Source organism: Prionailurus bengalensis, chromosome E1, assembly GCF_016509475.1.
Source record: "Prionailurus bengalensis isolate Pbe53 chromosome E1, Fcat_Pben_1.1_paternal_pri, whole genome shotgun sequence".
NCBI classification, from domain to species: Eukaryota; Metazoa; Chordata; class Mammalia; order Carnivora; family Felidae; genus Prionailurus; species Prionailurus bengalensis.
The window spans coordinates 40,348,255-40,369,700 of NC_057347.1; the positions used below are offsets into that span (position 1 = coordinate 40,348,255).

At 51.1% G+C, this 21,446-nt stretch overlaps 1 protein-coding gene across 1 annotated transcript in view; it reads right to left on the reverse strand.

Annotated features, from left to right (window-relative positions):
• The window catches only part of ACLY (ATP citrate lyase), a 44,901-nt gene that overhangs the window by 14,908 nt on the left and 8,547 nt on the right, over positions 1-21,446 (reverse strand). The window contains 16 exon segments of the mRNA XM_043584472.1: positions 28-109; positions 4,200-4,396; positions 5,451-5,555; positions 7,646-7,814; positions 8,112-8,253; positions 10,832-10,861; positions 12,196-12,286; positions 12,891-13,045; positions 14,552-14,669; positions 15,848-15,909; positions 16,608-16,724; positions 16,727-16,743; positions 18,034-18,152; positions 18,928-19,058; positions 20,229-20,308; positions 20,792-20,982. Of these exon segments, the coding sequence (XP_043440407.1) occupies positions 28-109; positions 4,200-4,396; positions 5,451-5,555; positions 7,646-7,814; positions 8,112-8,253; positions 10,832-10,861; positions 12,196-12,286; positions 12,891-13,045; positions 14,552-14,669; positions 15,848-15,909; positions 16,608-16,724; positions 16,727-16,743; positions 18,034-18,152; positions 18,928-19,058; positions 20,229-20,308; positions 20,792-20,982 (1,806 nt within the window).

Here is a 21,446-nt window from a genome sequence, read left to right on the forward strand (position 1 = left end):
CTCTCTCTAAAGAAACCCAAAACTCACCTCTCCAAGAACCACAATCATTTTGACACCTGGCGTGTCCTGGTAACGTAGCACGTGATCCATGAATGTTGAGCCAGGGTACCTGGTGACAGCAGAGAGAACACACAGGGTCAGGAGGCTCGGGGAGGTGTGTGTACATGTGTGGGAAGCATGCTGGTACCAGGAATGCTCTGAGGTTCTTTGTGAGTGTGGGTGTCCGGTGAAGGCCCACAGATGCCTCAAGAATAATGGCGGGGGTGGGGAGGGTGGTAAGTAAATGAGGCACAAGGGAAGAGAAGGCGGGGAGGGGAGGTTCGCTTGGCAGTAAGAGATGATTGGAGAGCACATGTTTGGGGGTTTTAAAATATGGCGGCAGGGTGCCTGGGTGGCTCAGTCAGTTGAGCGTCTGACTCTTGATTTCAGCTCAGGTCATGATCCCAGGGTCATGGGATCGAGCCCCATGTCAGGATCCGAGCTAAGCGTGAAGACTGCTTCAGATTCTCTCTTTCCCTCTCCCTCTCGCTCCCTCCTCCTCTCTAAAATAATAACTAAATAAAATATGGCTGCAAATTCTTTTAAGAAGGTAGAACCTCATGCTTCTCTTGAATACGGGTCAGACTTAATGATTAGCTTCTAATAAACAAAATGTGGCAGAAGCGATTCTAGGACAGTGACTTCCATGGCACAGTTATAAAGACTAGCTTGTCTGGCACTCTGTCTTGAACTGCTCACTCTGGGGGATGCTGGCCATTATGTCCTGAGGACATTAAGCAGCCTGTGGAGAAGCCCACAGAGAAGAACCACCTTGCCAGCCCTGTGGATGAGCGACGTCCACCTCGGGCCCGCCGTCAGCATCGCTGACACCTCACACGTCACTGCAACCCACCCCTCCCCCAAGCCAGAAATGCCCACTTGAGCTGCCCTGAATCCTGACCCACGGAAACCATAAGGACAAATGTGGGGTTTTCTTGTTGTTTCAAACCTTTATTCTAGAGAGAGAGAGGGGCTTGATCCCATGACCCTGGAATCATGACCTGAGCTGAGACCAAGAGTCGGACACTCGACTAACTGAGCCTCCCAGGTGTCCCACGAGTGTTTTACTATAGTTTGAAGTCACTTGGTTTGCATGATTTTCTTCGAACACAGTAATAGATAATACAGTGTGCCACCTGATGTCCCAGGATAGGCAGGCTATTGCTAGGTCTATATATAGGTCCATATACATAGTTGACCCTTGAGCAATGTGGGCGTTAGGAACACTAACCCTCCACCACATGCAGTTGAAAATCAAACTATAACTTCTGACTCCCCAAAAACTTAACTACTAATAGCCTATTCTTTTTTTTTTTTTAAATATTTATTTTTGAGAGAGAGACAGAGAGCGAGCAGGGGAGGGGCAGAAAGAGAGGGAGACACAGAATCTGAAGCAGGCTCCAGGCTCTGAGCTGTCAGCACAGAGCCCAACACCAGGCCCGAACCCATGAACTATGAGATCATGACCTGAGCCAAAGTCAGATGCTTAACTGACTGAGCCACCCAGGAGCCCCCTAATAGCCTGTTCTTAAAGATTTTTTTTTTAAGTTTCTTTATTTAAGAGAGGCAGAGACAGCATGAGTAAGGGAGGGGCAGAGAAAGAGACAGGGAGAGAGAGAGAGAGAGAGAGAGAGAATCTCAAGCAGCCTCCGCACTGTCAGCACACAGCCCAATGCAGGGCTCGAACTCACCAAACTGAGTCATGACCTGAGCTGAAACTGAGAGTCGGGCGACCAAGCCCTCCAGGCACCTCCCTAATAGCCTATTCTTAACCAGAAGCCTTACTGATAACAAAAACAGTCAATTAACACACATCTTGTATGTTTATGCATTATATACTGTATTCTTACACTAAAGTCAGCTAGAGAAAAGAGAATGTTATTAACAAAACCATGAGAAAATACATGTGGAGTGCTGTACTATATTTTCAAAAATCTGCATATTATAAGTGGACCTGTGCGGTTCAAACCCATGTTGTTCGAGGGTCACCTGTATTTTTTTTTCTCCTGTCTTAGGAGTTTACAAAAGGATTGTTTAAGGCAAAGGATGCTTCTCTACAGATCTTCAAGAGCATTTTAAATCCCAAGAGGACAGTGAAACTGCCCAGACTTATTTGAGCCGGAGCCCGTTGTCAGGGAGCACCAGTGACGAGGGTCCCACAGGCCATAGCCCCCAAGACTTGGGCAAGAGACCTTCCTCACTCGGGAAGTCCATCTGACATGACAGGGGAGAGCCAGGAGATGAACAAGGTAACAGGCTCTCCCAACAGCGTCTGGTTGAGGCAAACAGAAGCAGCAGTAATAATGAATAGCAATGGCTGGGGCACTTGGGTGGCTCAGGTGGTTACGTGTCTGACTCTGTATCTTGGCTCAGATCATGATCTCACAGGTTCATTGAGTTCGAGCCCCAGGTCGGGTTCTGCATTGACAGCGTGAAGCCTGCTTGGGATTCTCTGTCTCCCTCTCTCTCTGTCCCTCCCTCACTCATACTCTCTCAAAAATAAAATAAACATTAAAAAAAAAAAAAAAAGCAATGGCTAACGCATGTTATGGTATTAAGTACTAGGCATTACTCCAAAATAGTACCCTATTGATGACCCTACTAATTACTATTACTGTTCCACCGACAAAAACAATGAGTATGGTATTTGTGAAATAAGAAATATCTACTGGGTCTCTGGCCCCAGTTCTTGATGCAGAGCTCCTAAAACCCTTGTAATCTTCTGAGTGACAGGGGTGCTACAGAGAGCTCCTGAGTCTGTTGGAATTTCCCGGGTGACAGGAGTGTCTTGTTCTCACAAGGCAACTTGGTGGATGCCTGCATAGTTCCTGGGTGGGGGCTGGTCTCTAGAAGACCTTGAAGTCATGGGGCGCCTAGGTGGCTTAGTCGCTTAAGCGTCATGATCTCATGGTTCGTGGGTTTGAGCCCCACATCAGGCTCCATGCTGACAGCTTAGAGCCTGCAGCCTGCTTCAGATTCTCTCTCTCTCTCTCTCTCTCTCTCTCCCCCTTGCCCATTCTATCTCTCTCAAAAATGAATAAACATTAAAAAAAATTTTTTAGAAGACCAAGACATGATCAGAGTCCTAGAATTTTCAGCCCTACTCACCACTCTATGGGGAAGGGAGAAGGGTTAGAGATTGAATTAATAATCACACCTACATGATGAAGTCTCCATAAAAATCCCTAAAGAAAGGGGTTTGGAAAGCTTGTGGGTTGGGGAATACACCAAGGTGCTGGGAGGGTGGCATGCCCAGAAAGGACATAGAAGCTCCATGCACTGCCCCCTATAATTTGCCCTATGCGTTTCTTTTATCTGATTGTTCCTGGGTTCTACAATCCATTCTAGCAAATTACCAACCCAAGAAGTGGGGCGCAGGGACCCCCAGTGTATAGCCAGTCGCTCAGGAGTACCGGAAGCCCAGACTCATGATTGGCATCTGAAGTGGGGGCAGTCTTGTGGGACTGGGCCCTTCACCTGTGGGATCTGGTGCTGACTCCAAGTAGATACTGTCAAAACTGAAATGAACTGTAGAACACCCAGCTGGTATCTGAGGAGAACTGGAGAACTGCTTGGTATGGGGGAGAAAAATCCCAACATTTGGTAGCCAGAAATGTGAGTGTGGTCATGGTAGAGAGTAAAGAAACAGTTCTTCCTTTCACTATTACCAACTACAGTTAACACCTGCTGAGTACTTGCTAAGTGCCAGGCTACCTTCTAGAAACACCTCACTAAATCCTCCCCACGACTCCATGAGGTGGGTGTTATTGTTTTGCCCACGTGATCTGTAAGGATGCTAGAGCTCCAGGGAAGGTAAGGGACCTGTCCAGAACGCCTCCCTGGTAAACAGAGAAACTGGGACTCGAACCCCATGGTCTGATTTCAGAATTGGTCCTGCCAACCCCTGCACTCTGCTGCCTCCCTATGGCCACAACACAGAGACAGCGCACAGAATTACCCCCAAAGCCCAAATACCTTTGAAAAACACCTTTTCCTGTTTTCTTCTGATATTATGCCCATGTCAGACCTGAGGCAGGGTAGAGATGGCCCGTTTTATGGACTTAACTCAGTGGTAGCAAGCAGAGATTGGAGGATCCCGCTCCCCTCTCCCAGCCTGCCCCTCCCAAGTGTAAGAGGCCCGCCTTGGCCCAGCTGATCACCTGTCCCCGCCAATGGCCACACCCTCATAGACGCCATCAGTGGTCCGAGAGATGATATTGTTGAGCTCGTTGGACATGCCCCCGGAACGTGAGACGTAGGCCACACTGCCAGGGCGGTACAGCTTGGAGGCCAGGATGTTGTCCAGCATCCCACCTGTATTCCCAATCTTAAAGCACCCAGGCTTGATGCCTCCAACCTGCAAGGGCAGAAACAGCAGTCAGGGAGGAAAGGTAAGCTCCCCACAGAGCTCAGGAGAATCCCAAAGCCCAATACTACCTGCTCAACCCCCTCTGGTCAGGACGGGGAGAAAATGTTCCAAGAGAGTTAACACCTACACACTGAGTTTCTGGCTTAAGAATCTCATCTCTCCCGCGAGCGACATTATGCGGAAAAAAAGAGAACCTTACTTGTAAAACACGGCTCACTACTACTGCACGTTCAGATATGTATACTCAGGGTTAAGTCACCTTGGCTCTAAAAGGGTGACAGCACCCATTAAAGTGTGAAACACAGGTGTATGCCTCTGCTCAAAATCACCCTTGCCTCTGAGATGAAAGGCCCCTTGCTAAACTAAAAGATCTTAGCTTCGGACAAAATTTTAACTCAACCACTAAGTAAAAACAACAACAAAATAGTCACAGAGCAGTTTCTTTCTATGTTGAAGACCTTTGGGCAAATAAAACCCCTAGGTAGATTTTCCTTTGGTTTACAATTAAAGTAATAAAGATTATGCTATGGTTGTATGGAGGTGGACAGAGAAAATCTCCCAGTTAGCCCCTTAAAACTATAAAAGTGACATGGCCTGCAGAGAGTAGATATGGCCCATTAAAGTAGATATGCACTTTCAATAGGTACTCTCTGAATCTTTTCAACCTAACAGGGAAACAGAAGAGTCAACAACTTAGTTTTCTGTGGGCCCAGAACTTTATAAGATAGCCTTGAACTTAAAAGGCTTGGGGCAACTGAGTGGCCTAGTCAGTTAAGTATCTGACTTTGGCTCAGGTCATGGTCTCACAGTTCCTGAGTTCGAGCCCCGAGTCGGGCTCTGTGCTGACAGCTGGGAGCCTGGAGCCTGCTTCAGATTCCGGGTCTCCCTCTCTCCCTGCTCCTCCCCCACGCACACGCTGTCTCTCTCTCAAAAATAAATAAACATTAAAAAAAAAAAGAAAGAAAGAAAGAAAGAAAGAAAGAAAGAAAGAAAGAAAGAAAGAAAGAAAGAAAGAAAAGGGTTTCTGGAAAAGGACACTCACAGTGGCAGGTCCAATGATGGTCACTCCCTTCTGGTCTGCCTTCTTGATCAGCTTCCTTGTGAGGGCCTCAGGGATGCCTTCAGCTATGATGGCAATGGTCCGGATCTAAAGAACAGTCCCTTCCTGTTAACTCTGTGCCTCAGATGAAGCAACGAGGCAGCAACCTATACAGGACCAACCTTCCATGCCTCCTTCCAGGCTAACAGTATGCACCCCTTCCTCCCATAGACCTCTGTTCCAGCCTTATCACTCCAATCCTCTTCCAAAAGGAGAGGCGAGGGGCATAGATGCCCGAAACCAATCTCCATTGGTTAACACCACGGTAACTCAGTAACCTGAGCAGGAACAAATGTTTCTGAAAACCCATGACCATCAAAGTGGCTACATTCTCTCCCATCCAAAAACCCTCAAGACTCAGACCCACCTGTCCCCCCACCTGTCCTGATGCCTGCTCATAAAGCAAGTCTCTACAGCTTTCTCCACTGTACTCTCTGAGTCTCCGACTCTATGTCCCAGGGCCAGCACGGGACACGAGCTGCTTCCACACACAGACCAGAGACTGGGCTGGGGGAGAAAGCCAGAAGGGGTAGGGGTGGGGGGGTGGGGAGGAGGGTTGGGCAGGAAAGATCAAGAACCATCTCTATCTGGCTCTCAGGGCCAGCAAACTTTTTCTGGCTTTGTCGGTCATATGGTCTCTGCAGTAACTACTAAACTTTGCCTGTGTAGCACGAAGGCACTCATGGACAACATGTATATGAATGAATATGGCTGTGTTCCGATAAAAGTTTATTTATAAAAACAGAGAGCTAAGTTTGACCCTTAGGCTATAGTCTGTTAACCTTTGCTCAAGAATAAAAAAACAACTCATTTTCAGCAGGTGTGTTTTTGTTTTTGTTTCACTGAGATGGGAACAAAAGTTTACATTCTCCAATCATAAGCTGAACTAGGCCAGTCTGGGATCAGACAATAATTTTGAACAGAAGAATCAATATCTTAATCTATAAAGGCTCGTACAGAGGGACCTGGGTGGCTCAGTAAGTTGAACATCTGACTTTGGCAGGTCACCATCTCACAGTTCGTGAGTTCAAGCCCTGCATCGGGCTCTGTGCTGACAGCTCAGAACTTGGAGCCTGCTTCAGATTCTGTGTCTCCCTCTCTCTCTGCCCCTCCCCGCTTGCGCTCTGTCTCTCTCTCTCAAAAATAAATGTTAAAAAAGTGTAAAAAAAAAATATAAAGGCTCGTACAAATCAGTAACAAAAATGACAAATACCTCAACAGAAAAAAAGGAAGGGAGAGCAACTCATAAAATATAAATGGTCAATAAATGTTTTTGAAAGTTCATCTTAGTTAATGATCAAAGATACACAAGTTAAGTAGAATGGCTATCACAGGTCAAATATGTGTTTTTATAACGCAAACATTCAAGTGTTGGCCAGGGTACAGGGAAGCAGGCATTCTTGGACTAGTGATGGAGATTATGTCCATACAATTTTTCCGGAGGGCACCTGGGCAGGATGGATCAAACAAAGGCTTTCAAATCTGTACATTCTGATGCAACAGTCTGACTGGTTTAGACATTTGTGCTGGGGAAATGATTAAGGATATATGCAAATGTTCATCTAAGATGCTCACCATAAGACCTGAAAAAGCAAAACCGATGTTGCCAATAAATATTTATTGATGTAGAAAAAGTAACTGAAAACAATGGATTACAAAATAGTTACATGCAGTATTATTCCACCTGTTCAAATCCAGAGAAAGGTACCGATAAGGATACACTCAAACGTTGGCAACCGTGTTTCTGAGAAATAGGACTTACTTAACTGAAGCATTTATGTTCTTCTTTTTATTTAACAGTATTTAAGTTTTCTTTGTAATAAATATGTAATGACTTCATAAGAAATTGCTTTTGATTCTATTCTTAGAGCCAGTCCTAGCAGCACAGGGAGGTTCTGGCAGAGGTAGATGATCCCGAACGGACTCTTTGTTAGCCCAGGTACGCAGCCCTGTCTGGCTTGCCCGCCCTCAGTTACCACCCTACCTCCCTAACCCTACCTTCCGAAGATCAAGTGTATCCAACCACTTTCGATCGCCAGCCAGTCCCGAGTGCCAAGCCCTTTAGCCCAGGTGGCGGTGCTGGCTGACACCACTCAAGGGCTTTCCCTGCTTCCCTACCCCAGGACCCAGTGATCTACCTGTGAGTAGTTCATGGTCTCGATGGTACTGTCATAGGCTGAGCGGAGAGAGGCAAAGTTGATCAGCACGTCTACTTCTGGGTGCTTCTTCATGGCATCAGCCATGTTCTTGAAGACAGGGATCAGGATCTCCTTGTGACCCCAGTAAAACTTCTGCTTGTGGTCCCCGCTGTGAGAGAGAAGGAGGAGGGGTCAGAACAGCCCCAAACTGTCGGGGCTGGGGAGGGCGGAGCCAAGGGAGGAGCTTCATCTAGAAGGTGGAAAGACAGGGCCTCTGTCCTCAAAGAGTTCCAAACTCTGGGGAAAAGATCCCCCAGGAATATGGATCGCCCCAGTCTGGGATGGCAGGTGCTTCCCCAGCCAAGCGGATAATCTTGCTGGCTCCCCCCAGCTCTTAGTGAGGGGGATGAGATGAGGAAATCCCACTTGGCAGCCATCTCTAGTTTCCCGCCCTGGTGGGACTCACGTGAAAGGGTACACCATGGCGGCCACGGAGGGCTCATCTCGGGAGCAGACGTAGTCAAAGTCCAGCATGCCCTGTACAGCCCGGGTCTGCATGCCCCACACGATGGCCTTTGTGTGGCGGCTGAAGAGGGTGGCACTCTTTCCTGGTGGGCAAAGACACAGCGAGTGCACCCAGAACACACACCCCCGGGGGGCCCTCAGGGGCTGCCACACCCCTCCATGCCCAGTCCAGGGAGGGGGGCTCATCACCACCGCAGAGCAACGTCAAGAGGATGGGGTTCTGAGAACTTGGGGAAGAGGTGCCTTGTTTTTTCTGGAAAGAGGGGGCAGAGAGAGCAAAGAGAGCTAAGAGGACCTGCCTGCCTGGTAAAGAGCTAGCAACGAACACAGAAAGGACTCCCATGCAGAGAACAGGTCCACAGGCAGAGAATCCCTACAGGACCTGCTCACCTTCACAGGAAAAGAGTATAATCAGCATTTTGCTTATATGCCAACAAAGGCTTGATAAATTATTTTTAAAGTCACCAAGAAAAAACTAAGCTCTCCTAATTCTAGTACCTGCAGGATTTTAAATAACCCAACAATCACCACCTCTAAAGCTAGACATAAATCAGCTTGGGTCAGGATCCGAATCCTCATGACTCTAGGTCAGTGTAGGTCCAAAGTAGAGGCTGGCCATGGCCTTACTATTTCTACCTGAGGTTCTGGCCTAAGCACACTGGCTCTCAGCACCTCCCCACATTCTCTGTGCTGTTCCTCCTGCCCTCCTCCCTCTGGCCCTTTCCTGATCAGAACAATGCTCTGGCTGGTCCCACAGGGCAGAAAGGAGAGGCAAAAGAAGGGGGGGGGGGGGGGGAAAAGGGCTCAGAAATGCTTCCATGCCTTGAAGGGAAACGCTCCTTCACCACCCTGCAGGCAGGTGAGCGGACTCTCCCTTCTCTGCAAGTCCTGCTGGAGGAAAGTAGCCCCCCAGGGAGGTTCTCAGCTCCCCCAGGGAAATCAATGCACTGAGCTCCGTGGCCATCTGGTATTAATTAACCTAGTGTACTAGTCTAGTGTGGGCTTTGCTAATCAGGCTCAAGATGTGATTTAATAAATTTAAGATCACTCTCCCAAGGCATGTGGGGTTCTCATCCCTACACAGGCTTGCTTCTTCCCTTCCAGCTGTAAGCTTCCCATAGCACAAGGCTCCTGCTGTTCCAAATACCTGGGACTTACTGTCACCAGACCCATCTGGGTTCTCACAAGACACGGGATCACAGAACAAAGGAAGCCACCTAATCCGGTACCCTCACTTCCCAGTCCCAGGAACCGGAAGCTTGGAGATGACAAGTGACAGAGATCCTGTCATCTAGCATCAGAGCCAGATTATATACTAATTTAAGGTGCAGCTCAATTGTGCAAAGGAGGAGGGGAGATACAAACCAGGGTGGCCTGGCCCCTCCCCACCCTCGCAGGAGGGGGGCCCAGACGGACCCAAGTCAGAGTGCCAGCAAGCACACATACACACATCTGTCTACCCAAAAGACTACAGAAAGGGGACACAGCCTGGAATCTCTACAGGCCCAACTGTACCTCCAGCGTGAAAGGCGCAGAATTAGAACACAGAGAAGGCTGTCATCCTCAGCTAACCAGCAGCAAGGGCCTCAGAGAACCCCTGCTGCAGGCCTAACACCCCCACCAGACGCCCCTGCTGGCTGCACTATTTGTCCTCCTCTCCCTCCGAAGTCTGGCTCAGGAACTAACAATAAGATAAGCCCACCCCTTGGGTGGAAGAGCTCTCAGAACTGGAGTAGACCCCTGTTCTCTTGGCACAGTGCTTGGGTCATTCAGGTAATAAAGGATCTCGCCAGAGACAGGAACCAGAAGGATTAAAGGCAGATGGTCAGAGGTTTGCATTCCTGGCCTTTCCAGGGGGATACCTGACACTAGCCTAGGTGCCCCTTCCCCTCCCCTTAGCAAGGTATCAAAGGTCATCATCAGAAATGTTTTCCCCCTCCCCTGGAGCAAAATCTCTCATAGCTGTGAAAGTCAAAAAGTCAAGCAGAAGCAGAAGCCCTGACACTTTGAAGCAATGAATCCATTCACTTTAGGCAACAGGTGAATGTGTCTTTGCGTGAACGTGTGAGTGAGCACTGAAAATGTCCCTCGTAAGCAGTGACCTCGTTCACCAGACCAAACCCAGATCCCCTCCACAGATTTACTGCACATCCATCCAGGCTTCTACATCTCCCCTTGTCCAGCCTGTCTTCCCCAAAAACCCAGAGAAATCTAAACCCATGGCTGGCACTGAGAGCTCAGGGATGCAGCGGGCAGGGGTGAGGCTTGGCAGGAAAAGAGACCATGAGACCCAGATGGGAATCGGGAGAGCTGAGGCTGCCCTCCGTGCGCCTGTGCTGCCACCACCCTCCACCCCACTTCAGTGTCCATGGCTCCCTCCTTCCCAGGACTCCCCTCCCTCCTCAGCAGGCGCCACCCCTACTCTCCAAGGTGTTGGGCCCAGCTGTTGCTCCTGCGCTCCACACCATGTCCTGTCCTGAGTGTAGAGCCAGAGACAGCCGGCCAGGAGAGTGCTGAGTGGGGGTGGGAGTGACTAAGCAGGGGTGGGAAGGGGAGGAAGAGCAAGGACTAGGACTTGGGGGGGAAACAAAGCACACAGTTAAGACTATAACCCACTAACAAAGCCACACACAGAGCTGGGGCGGGGCAGGGGCATCCTACCTTGCAGGGATCTTGGACTTGGGACTGAATCTGTCAAAGAAAATGACCAAGGCAACTGAGTCACCTGCTGGTAGCTGGAGGCTTTAGAGGGAGAGGGTGGGAAAAGGGAAGGATCCCAAGGACAAGCCTCATAGGGCTGACGCCCTCACCAAGTCTTGTCTATTCCACAATAGACAGGAGTGAAGCCGACCGAAGAGGAGAGAGTGCTGATCAGCACAGCAGAAGCAAGAGAGAGCAAAGGGCCAAAGGGGCAGAGAGGGGGCAGGAGGAGCTAGAAGGCTTGGAAGGTGTGCTGAACACCAAAGCCCCCAGGCCTGGTGGAGGGACAGCTGGCCCCATCACACCCTTATAATGCCAATCCCGTTTTGTCCCCATGAAGCCCAGTAAGAGGATCAGGTTATCGTAGGGTTGGACTTGTCATTCTGTGGACAAAGCTGCTGGTTTGGGGACTGCGGGGAAACAGTGTACAATCTTGAGTGCCTGGAGCCAGTGTAACTATTTCCCAAAATGCCTCAAGTGCAGACTTCCTGTACCAGGAAGGGGCTGCATTAATTAACACTGGCTGTAAGAGCTGGGTGGTGGCAGGGGTTGCATCTGATGAACCAGAGGACGGACAGACACAGAAGGCAAACTGCGGATGGGCTGGTAAATGACGTGTGCTCTTACGGTGGGCTCACAGGAAGGGGGCTCTTTGTAGGAGCCCCAAGAGGTTGGGCGGGCAGGAACCACTGTGAGGGCCCTTGCTCTGCTGGACCAGCTCTAGGCTCCTGCTCTCCACTTAGAAGTGGAGTCTGGGAGGGGCGCCTGGGTGGCTTAGTCAGTTAAATGACCAACTTCGGCTCAGGTCATGATCTCCCGGTTCATGAGTTTGAGCCCTGAGTCAGGCTCTGTGCTGACAGCTCAGAGCCTGGAGCCTGCCTTGGATTCTATGTTTCCCTCTCTCTCTCTCTCTTCCCCTACCCCACTCATGTTCTGTCTCTCTCTCTCTCTCTCAAAAATAAATAAACATTAAAAAAAATAAAAAGGAAAGAAAAAAAAGAAGTGGAGTCTGGGAGGCCTTGCCACCACCCCCAGGTATTTCTGTCACCCTGTCTCCTTTGCCACCTCACACACCCCCACGGAAGTAAGGGGACAGAGGGGAAGACAGTGGGGAGCGAGGTGACCCAGGTGCAGTGTGGGGAGCCCACAGAAAGGCTCAGGAAGGTTCAACTCTTCATGTCCTTGTGTCCACTTGGCCCATGTGCCATGCACACTCTTACAGCACAGCCCAAACCATGTTCCGGCACCCCAGCAGGGCCCACCCCAGCAGGGCCCAGAAAGGACAGGCAGACAGGGAGTGCCTGAATCCGCTGGCTGCCACTTACCTTGTGGCATGGCAGGCTTGGCCTTCTTTGCGGGTGCCACCTCATCAGCCCTGGACTCAGAAAAAGATGCCGTCCTACTGGGGGCTGGAGTCTGGGGTGGGACAAGGAGACAAGATAAGAGTCACAGGTAGCAACTGGGAAAAAGAACTATTAGTCCTTGAGCTTTGGAGCCTTAAGGCCCCAAAGAAATCAGGTAATAAGAATCCTGTACAGCACCATCTTCTACTAAGTGCTTGCAAAAGTACTACTACAACAACCCTCTTGAGATAGGAATTAGTATTGTTCTATGTCCCAGATAAGCAAACTGAGGCTCTGGAGGGTAAGACACCTGCCAAGGTCTCTCTCTCAACAGGATTTGAACTCCAGTCTAATTTAAAAACCCCTGGTCTTGGGGCATCTGGCTGGCTTAGTCTGTGGAGCATGAGACTCTTGATCTCGGGGTTGTGAGTTCAAGTCCCATGTTGGGTAAAGAGCTTACTTAAGAAACTAAACTAAACTAATAAAACCCGGTAGGCTTTCCATTATACTACCTTGATTGGGCAGAAAAAAAGCCAGCAGAGATCTAGAAACCAACCCATCTTTCTCCAATGCCCACAGACGACTAGGAACAGAAGAGGGGCACTTGTGTCCTGGATGGGAGGGAGGTAGGAGAGGGTAACAAAGATGTTTTAAGGCAGAGGAGAGGGGGCACCTACCGAGGTACTCCCACTGGCATTAAGGAGGAAGTTTGCAGTGTGGGCCGCTGTGGGTGGCTGGTTGGGGATGGGCCGGTGGCCTAGGGCCATGCCCACAATGGCTGTCATGTGAGTTTCAGTCCCAAAGACATGGATGGGGATCCCAGTAGTCTTCCCTGTGAGGAAAGAAAAGAATCCACCATTCAAGTCTTCAAATAAGTGTTCACATCCACACTTCTCTGCAAGGGGCCCCGCCTGGCATCTAGTGCCTTCGGCACAAGGCCAATTATCCAGGATAGACCAACCGTCAGATTTTCACCACCAAACAAATCTTCATAAAGACCACCTGCTTCGATAAGAGCAAGACCTGGCTTTACCGACACCCTGAAGTGCAGCCACAAGCACCGTCCTGCTGTGGGCAGCGAGACCCTGGCCCTCCCATCCCTCGACCTCAACTTCCGCCCGGCCTGGCCTCTGCCTGAGCCTTGGGCTCATTTCCTCGGGGCTCCGGCCCCCCTCGGTCCTCTGTATGGAGCTGTCTCGTCACTCGCCACCTCCTCCTCCGTCTCCCCCGCCACTTCACTGTACACATCCCTAACTGAGAGGGATCAACCTCTTAGTAAGTGTTTACTTATTTAATGTTCTGTGAGTTTAATGGCCAGACCGTGACTAACATTCACCATGCTGTCCCGAAGGCTGGGCCCATGACAGGAACTCAGCTGTAGGTGAAAACGAGGACCTGGCACCCCTTCAGGTGATTGAGGCAGGTTCCTATTTGCCACAGATACCAGATTTGCAAAAATGGGAAGATGGCAAGATTTTGCCCCTCCAATCAAAGGGCATGGCACGCATCTGTCACCCCTCCAACGCTTCATGTGAATCCCTGCTCCCCACATAAGTGCTCCTAGCAATGAGGTCTGCACTCTGCTCTCTTGTTCTACCAATTAACTGATCGTCCCCATCTCTCCCCCCACAGCCCAAGTGGTCTCCACCCTCCTGCCCCTGAGCCCGAGCTCCACCCAGCAGCCAAAACCCTTCTAACCCAAAATCAAGTTGTGCCACTTCCTCAAAGTCTTCCAGAGGCTGCCAGCCCAGGGTCACGGCCAAGTGCTCACCCGTACCTGTACCAGTCCCACATAGCTCCCACTGCCTCCCACCCTTACCTGCCAACACCCTGCCCTCGCTCCCTCGGCCCTGCCTGCTGGTCCTGCACAGCAGCACACTCCCATTCAGGGCCTTGGAACTTGGCCTTCTCTCTGCAGACACTGCTAAGTGCTCTCTCCTCTCCTCCAGGTCACTGCTCAAATGTCACCATTTTGGTGGGGCTTTCACCGATCACCCCATTAAAACCGGCCCTGTCCCCTCCCATGCAAGCTATCCTTTACTCAGCTTTGTTTGCCTTCATGTCACCTAGCGCCACCTGACATTACTGTCAATGTTTTTAACAGCACGAGGGATTGCTGTCGGTCAAATGTACAGCTGCAACCCCAGTGCTTGGCACACAGCCCAGAGCAGGTGTTCCGCAAATATTTGTTAAATGAACAGCTGAATGGAAATGTTTTCTGAGCCACTGTGAAGTTCAGGTCGAGCTCTGCATCAGAGGAGTGCACACACTGGAAGTAGAAGCAAGTGTCCGAAGACCCGGCACAGAGCGCTGGGGACAGAAAAGGTCACCATCTTACCGACTTCTCCCATCACCCGCAAGCCCTCCTGATAGTTGGGGCCACCTCTTCGGACAAAGATCGTGACCTCGTGCTCCTTCAGGGGACCCTGGTAATCTCGAATTGCTCTCACGATGCCCTGGAAGCAGGAAGGGACGACAGACATGTGCCTAAAAATAAGGCAATTATTTATAATCACGATGAACGAACATCCCAGGTGTACCTAACAAGGACTGCTTCTCGCGAAGAAGCATGGCAGGCCCCGACAGTCAAGAATTTCACACGTGTGGACTGGACTACGCACAAGCAACTGAAAGGCCCAGGATATGCAGTCACTTGTGATGTTGCTGGGGCAGCAGTTTGGAGTCCCTGGGAGTCACACCCCTCAATGCACAGGGTGCCGTCTCCAGTCATTCTTGCTATCTCTTATTGTAGCCGGGGCAGGTGGCGGGGATCTAGACCAGGGTCCTATGCAAGGGTTCTCAGAAGTATCAGGATCTAGTCCACTTAAATATCAAAGTCCTACTAAAGCTTCTTCCAGCGATTTTGGAGAAGAGCCCTTGCAATGGGTATCAACTCTGGAAACAATTTGGGAGAATGAACAGGTGTGCACCAATGCGGTCTCTCCTGGGTCAGAAGTCTAATTTCTGTCCCCCAAGGCATGCCACCTGGTTGCTGTTCCAGAAGTAACCACCCATATCGACAGGGCTGCCTTTGTCATAGGGTTGCTCAAAAGTTAAAATAAAACTGCCAAGGTTCACCTGTTTCAGATTGGTCTGTTGAATCAGGACCCATTAGAGAGACTCTGTTTTTGGCAAGACTGACGAGGCCTGGTCCCCCACTTCATGAGAGCTCAGACTTTCAAGGTGGACATTTATTTATCCATCATTCTCAAATATGCGCTACCAGAAGGGACATTCCCTGAGCGTCGGACAGTACAGAACAAGAAATGGCCTCCTGAGGACTCTCGAGCCAGGTTAGCTCTGTCACCCTTTCTGACCAGCAGTCACACTCAGAACTGTGTGCCCTCGCCCCTGACCTGCGCACAGGGACCAGGCTGACAGGCCTCAGCTGGATGAGCAAGAGCCTCAGATCATCGATCCATTTTTCCTCATTCTGACCTTTTGGAGAAGACCCAAATCTATCCCAGCGTCTTCTGCATCCCCAACAAGGGCCCCTGGGACAAGAGCCCCTACTCAGCTGGGTAAGTCATGGAAACCTGCTTCTGCCTCAAACTTTGCTTGCAGAAACCTCCCTTCCTGGCTTTTCCCAAACCCACATTCCCCAGAGACTACACGGTCCCCGGTGGCTGGTTACCTTGAATGTGGCAGCCACATTGGTGAAGTTTGCAATGCTGCCTCCAATGATGAGGATCTTGCCTGTGTTGGGAGTAAGAGAGGTCAAAAAAGGGTTAGAAAAGTAGAACATCCTACTAGAAATCCAACCGAGGGAGTTCTCTCTTCTCTAAGCACGGATCCCTCAACTGTTAGGAGGTGTCAGTGCAGAGGCTGGGTGGGGTGGGGAGCAGGCTGACCTCCCTTGACATCCGTTCAGTCTTAACCAACTCAGCTCTCCATTACCCATGCCACTGAGCAGGTGGTTAATCCAAACCCACAGAACCTCTACGTCATTCCTGGCTGCCACTGAGAAACCCGGTTTAATTTCTGGATACTCCTGGTAGGAATCTCTATTGGCTCAAAGGAAAGGGAACTGGTATGTGTAGCCCCCAAACACTAGACAGGCGGTAAAGTGAAGCTGGGAATCCCACAGCCCAAACAGTAAGTGTAGAAGTGGGCCGCTAAGAACTGACTTTCTACAAGTCAGTAAGAGCACATTGCTACCTCCTCCCTTGCACCTGCCTACAGGACTTTATGTACGTATCGCTTCCTTGCCTCCCCGCAGCCGCCATCTGACAGAGGCCACATTGCCCACTGTACAGTTGGAGAAACAGAGGTCCAGAAGCTAAATAGCCCCAGGCCGCAAAGGAGCAGGACCACAACCCCAGTGCCTCCTTGCCCAAAGCTATTCCCACCGTGGCACAATGGGCCATCCTGGGGAAGGAGCGTGTGTGTCTCACCATCTGGGTGCTTCTCCCGGGTCATGAGGGAGAGGATCGTCTTGGCATAGTCATAGGTCTGCTGCTCGCTGGGGGCGCCTGAGTATTCCCCGTAGTTTGCCAGCTCATTGACACCCCTAGGTCGCAGATGGTATCACTGTCAGGGAGACATGGAAGTCAGTGCTGATTCTGACTCTAGTGGCTGAGGGTGGCAGCCTGGTGCCGATGAGGACACACAGATGCCCCGAAAGTCCCATAGTCAGCTTATGGAACCGACCTCTCGGGCCTCAGACCCTCAAGGTCCACAGAAGTCACACTTGAAGTTGCATCAGGCTCTCCCGGGCAGCACTCTCTGCCAGCCCCCAGCCACAGTGGGGTCCTGGATTGACAACATTAAGTAAAAGGAACAAGGAGCACCTTCCGACACAAAGAAGAATCACATATTCCAGGAGTGCCTGCTTGGCTGCCCAACGGAGAAGTAAAATGGTTGCAACTAGAGGAGAGCTCAGCCAGGCGTGGAAGGGAACGTGGCAGATTACTGCCTAGAAACGAACAGATGTCTACTGTGCTTTAAGTGAAAAACCAATTACTGCAAAGACTGTGGAATATGATCCCAATATTCTTATAAACTGTTAAAGTATGAATACTTATACAGGCATTAAAACAGCTGGAAGGACACACAGCAACGTGTTCACTGTGGTGACCTACTAGCAGGAGAGATGGGGAAACAGCCAAGCGATGTTTACTATTGGGTTCTTTTCTGCATTTATTGTATCTCTGCAGGAAGCCCATAGCACTAACTATAAAGATTTTAAAAAATAAAAATAAACAAGGGGCTTCTGGGTGGCTCAGTCGCTTATATGTCTGACTCTTGACTTCAGCTCAGGTCAGAATATCACGGTTCATGGGATCATTGGACTCTGCTGACAGCACAGAGCCTGCTTGGGATTCTAGCTCTCCTTCTCTCTCTCTGCCCTTCCCCCACTCTCTCCCTCTCTCTCTCTCTCTCTCTCTCAGAACAAATAAATAAACTTAAAAAAAAAAAAATAAGAGGGGCGCCTGGGTTGTTCAGTCAGTTAAGTGTCCGACTTCGGCTCAGGTCATAATCTCACAGTCCATGAGTTCAAGCCCCATGTCGGGCTCTGTGCTGACAGCTCAGAGCCTGGAGCCTGCTTTGGATTCTATGTCTCCCTCTCTCTGCCCCTCCTCCGCTCGTGCTCTGCCTCTCTCTCTCAAAAATAAACATTAAAAAAAATTTTTTTTAAGTAAGAAAGTTGCAGGGAACAGTGTACAGGGCAGGCTTTTACCAGAGCCCTGCTTTACGCCAAGGGGAGAAGATGAAGACCCCCCCCATCCCCACTCCAAGGTAAGGCAATCTGATCCAGGCTGTGCACACATGGACTCGGGGTAGGCCCAGCTCCCATCCTTTCAGTAGCCCCTCAGTCACCTGTACACGACAGAGGCACCACCTCCGGCGACCATGGTCCAGATCCTCCCCCTGGGGTTCAGCAAGGTCAGCTTCAGGCTCGCCCCACTTTTGGCATCCAGGTCTGCAATGTAAGCTTCCTAGGGACCAGACAGCAACAGGTGGGTCCTAAGGATACCCCCTTCACCAGGTCCCAGCACCTGGGACCCTGTCCCTTTCCCTGAAGACACATGAAGAGGTCCTCCATTGTCTCAAGAGGGTCAGGGAGAGGGGTTGTGCAGGGTCCTAAGTACCTGGGACAAAACACGATGATGTCCTCAAGGACCAGAACCACCCATAGCCACAGTCGCTGCCTGGGGACAAACTTCCCAACTCCTTTCTCTCTGTCCTCAAGTCCCTGACCCTCTGCCCAAGTCCCAAGTCTCACTAGGTCACCCTGCTTCTAAACAGCCCCCAATCCCAATGTCTGCCTGCCTGGTTCACCACACGCCCCTTCTTCCGGCCCAGCCTCTTGCCCTGGCCTGGGTTATGACTCACAGGCCTAATCCTGCTGTGAAGACCTCTCAGATGATGCGGTGGGAAAGAGCAATTAAAATTCTCAGCAAGTGGCCAAGAGAACTACCTTCCCCCGGCAGGATGAGCAAGATCCACTCGGAATGATCAACAAATCAAGTTAAGAGCCCAGGGAGGTTGATTGAGAGAGAAGTCTAAAAGGATTTCTGGCCGGGATTCAGAGGCTTGGCTGACTCCCACCCCCACCTCCTTTGGGGGTTTTAAGAAAATTAAATGCCTCTCGACCTTCCCTTCCTGCCAAATAAACAGCGCACAAGGGGGGCCCGATGCTCCTCTGAGATTAGTCACCCTCCCCCAGGTCCCCATCACGTTCCATCTCCTCCCCAGAGCAGCCAGCCTTACCTCTGGATAAGCTTCCCGCCCGAAGGGAGGAGGGAACTCTATATCACCCCACTTCACTTTGCAGATGTAGTCGGCTGTGGCATCTACCTTGGCCGCCAGGTCAAGGACATAGACGCCATCTTTGGTCACAACTGTGAGAAAAGCAGAGGTACTCAGATGCCAGCCCCCCCCCCCCCCCCCCCCCCCCCCCGCAAAGGCATCTACCACCAACCTCCAAACCCCTCCACAGGCTTCTCCACCACCACCTCCCGGGGTCCCACCCAGACCTAACAACTGCCCAGCTCTGCAAGAAACCGGACGGCCCTTCCACACAGCTTTTCCCCCGTTAAAAGAGAAATAAATTAATTAAGAGCACTCCCCTCCCTCCCTGACTTACAGGTAATGTGACAGGGATGTCGTGTTTAGTTGCCATGGCAATTTTTTAACATTTTTTGAAAAGCTACACTCTATGCCTTAAATATCTAACCATTCACCCATCCACAGCCCTACCACTAAAACATAAAGTGTTAAGGTACGAGCTGCTGTTGGGAGGCGCCCCCCCCACCCCAACCCTTAGGTGTGTATATCTGGGTTTCTCGAGGTTGGCCAGGAGAAGCCTTAGTTGCCTGGGGGAGTGGGAAACCACTGGGTACACTGAGCCCCCAGCCAGCAGGATTCATTTACTGCCCATTAACTGGACATCCATCTTCCCTTTACCCCTGGGTCGTTTAACTAATGAAGTCAGCAAACAGCCATCTGGTCCATTAGAGGGGCTGCATCCCCAGCTGGAATCTGGAATCTGGACTTTGCCCTGAGCAGCCCGGGCCAGAGCCAGCTCACGCCACCTGCCTCCCTCACAGCCTGAGGGGCCTGGACCAAGATCTTCCCAGCTTGGGGATCAATGATTGACCAATTCCTGGGGAGTGCTCCAAGGGCCTGAAGAGGAAAGAAGGGCCTGAACGGTCAAACCAGAGAAGGGGCAGCCCAGGTCCTGGGAGAACAGCCTAACCCCTGCCAGGAATAGCCACTAAGCAGAGTCCGATCAAAATCAGGACTTCCCCATCACAGAACAAAATAAGAGCAAAGAAAGCTGGAGGTGGTTAAACAGGAATTATCGTTGTCTTCGGAGAGCCCGGAAATGAGAGACTGCACTCCACGAGCCCAGACATCCCTCTACACACCGCACACCCGGTAGTGCCCTCTACGAGTGGCGGGGGGGGGGGGGGTCTGGTGTGTCGAACGTCAAGGCCAGGGTTACCACAGGCACTGAGACCCTGTTATAACTGTCCTTTGCCCAGGCCCACGCCAGCAGAGCCAGTTACCAAGGGGGTTGATCTCGAGGTAGGTGAAGTACAGATCCTCATAGAAATTGAAGAGACCAGAGATAAAGCTGGCCAGAATCCTAGAGCGGGGAAGGAGAGAGGGACGGTCAATCTTCAGGGAGGGGGAACAGGCTCGGCAGCACGTCCCAAACCTCCCTCTCCCCGCGGCCATCTCTTACTGACAGCTCCTCTTCCCAAAGCCTGCCCTGCCAACCTCTCGCTTCCCTCTGTAAGCCCTGCTCCCTGGACATCACTCTTTAGCCACTGAGGTGGAAAGGAGCTGTCAGGCACGCAGCCAGAGGTGTTGGTACCAGACAGACAGGGCCAGTGGGGTGAGGGATGCTTATGGCATATTTCAGTCTGAGCCAGCCTCCTGTCTGCCCCCTGCTCCCCTCCTTGGGACAGGGAGGCGCTGTGCCTTCCCTCTCACCCAGACGCTGGGGCAGGGCAGTGGATGCCCACACACACAGGGAAGACCACCTTGCTTTCCCTGCCCTGTGTCCGGAGCTCTCGACCTTCCCCGCTCCCCCGCTGCCACCTGCCTGCCCTCCCTCTCACTCAACTCTTTCTTCTCTTCAGGAGCGTGGACTAAGAGGTGTTTCTTGATGTCCTCAGCATTCAGTTTCTTGTCCACGCCAACGAGCAGTTTCTGGGCTTTGGTGTCCACGTCGCCCACGTCCACCCCACCTTCATGGTGGAACAGGACATAGTCCCCTTCTCGGGTAGCATAGATGCAGACGTAGAACTCCTCCGCCTTGCAGGGGAAGACAGTAGCACGTGGGGGAGGGGCACTGAACTGGCGAGCCCAACCCCTTTGGGTGCGTTTCTAAAACCCTAGCAAAGGGGCACCTGGGTGGCTCAGTCAGTGAAGCATCTGACTCTTGGTTTCGGCTCAGGTCATGAGCCGGTTAGTGAGTTTGAGCCCTGAGGCAGGCTCTGCGTTGACGGTGGGAAGCCTGCTTGGGATTCTGTCTCCCTTTCTCTCTCAAAATAAATAAATGTAAAAAGTTACTGTCTTCCCCTTGGGGACAAGAGGAGAGCAGAGGCCATTGCCTAGCTGACAGTCCAGACTCAGCCACTGTGACCCGATCTGGGGGAGGGTGCCTGCCTTCAAGTCTTTCTCATCCCAGCACAGAGAAGTCCCCTGTTACCAGCCCTGACTCCTCCCTGCTACAAACTAAGCCTTTCCCTTCATCTCTGGACTCCCTGCTCCATGGC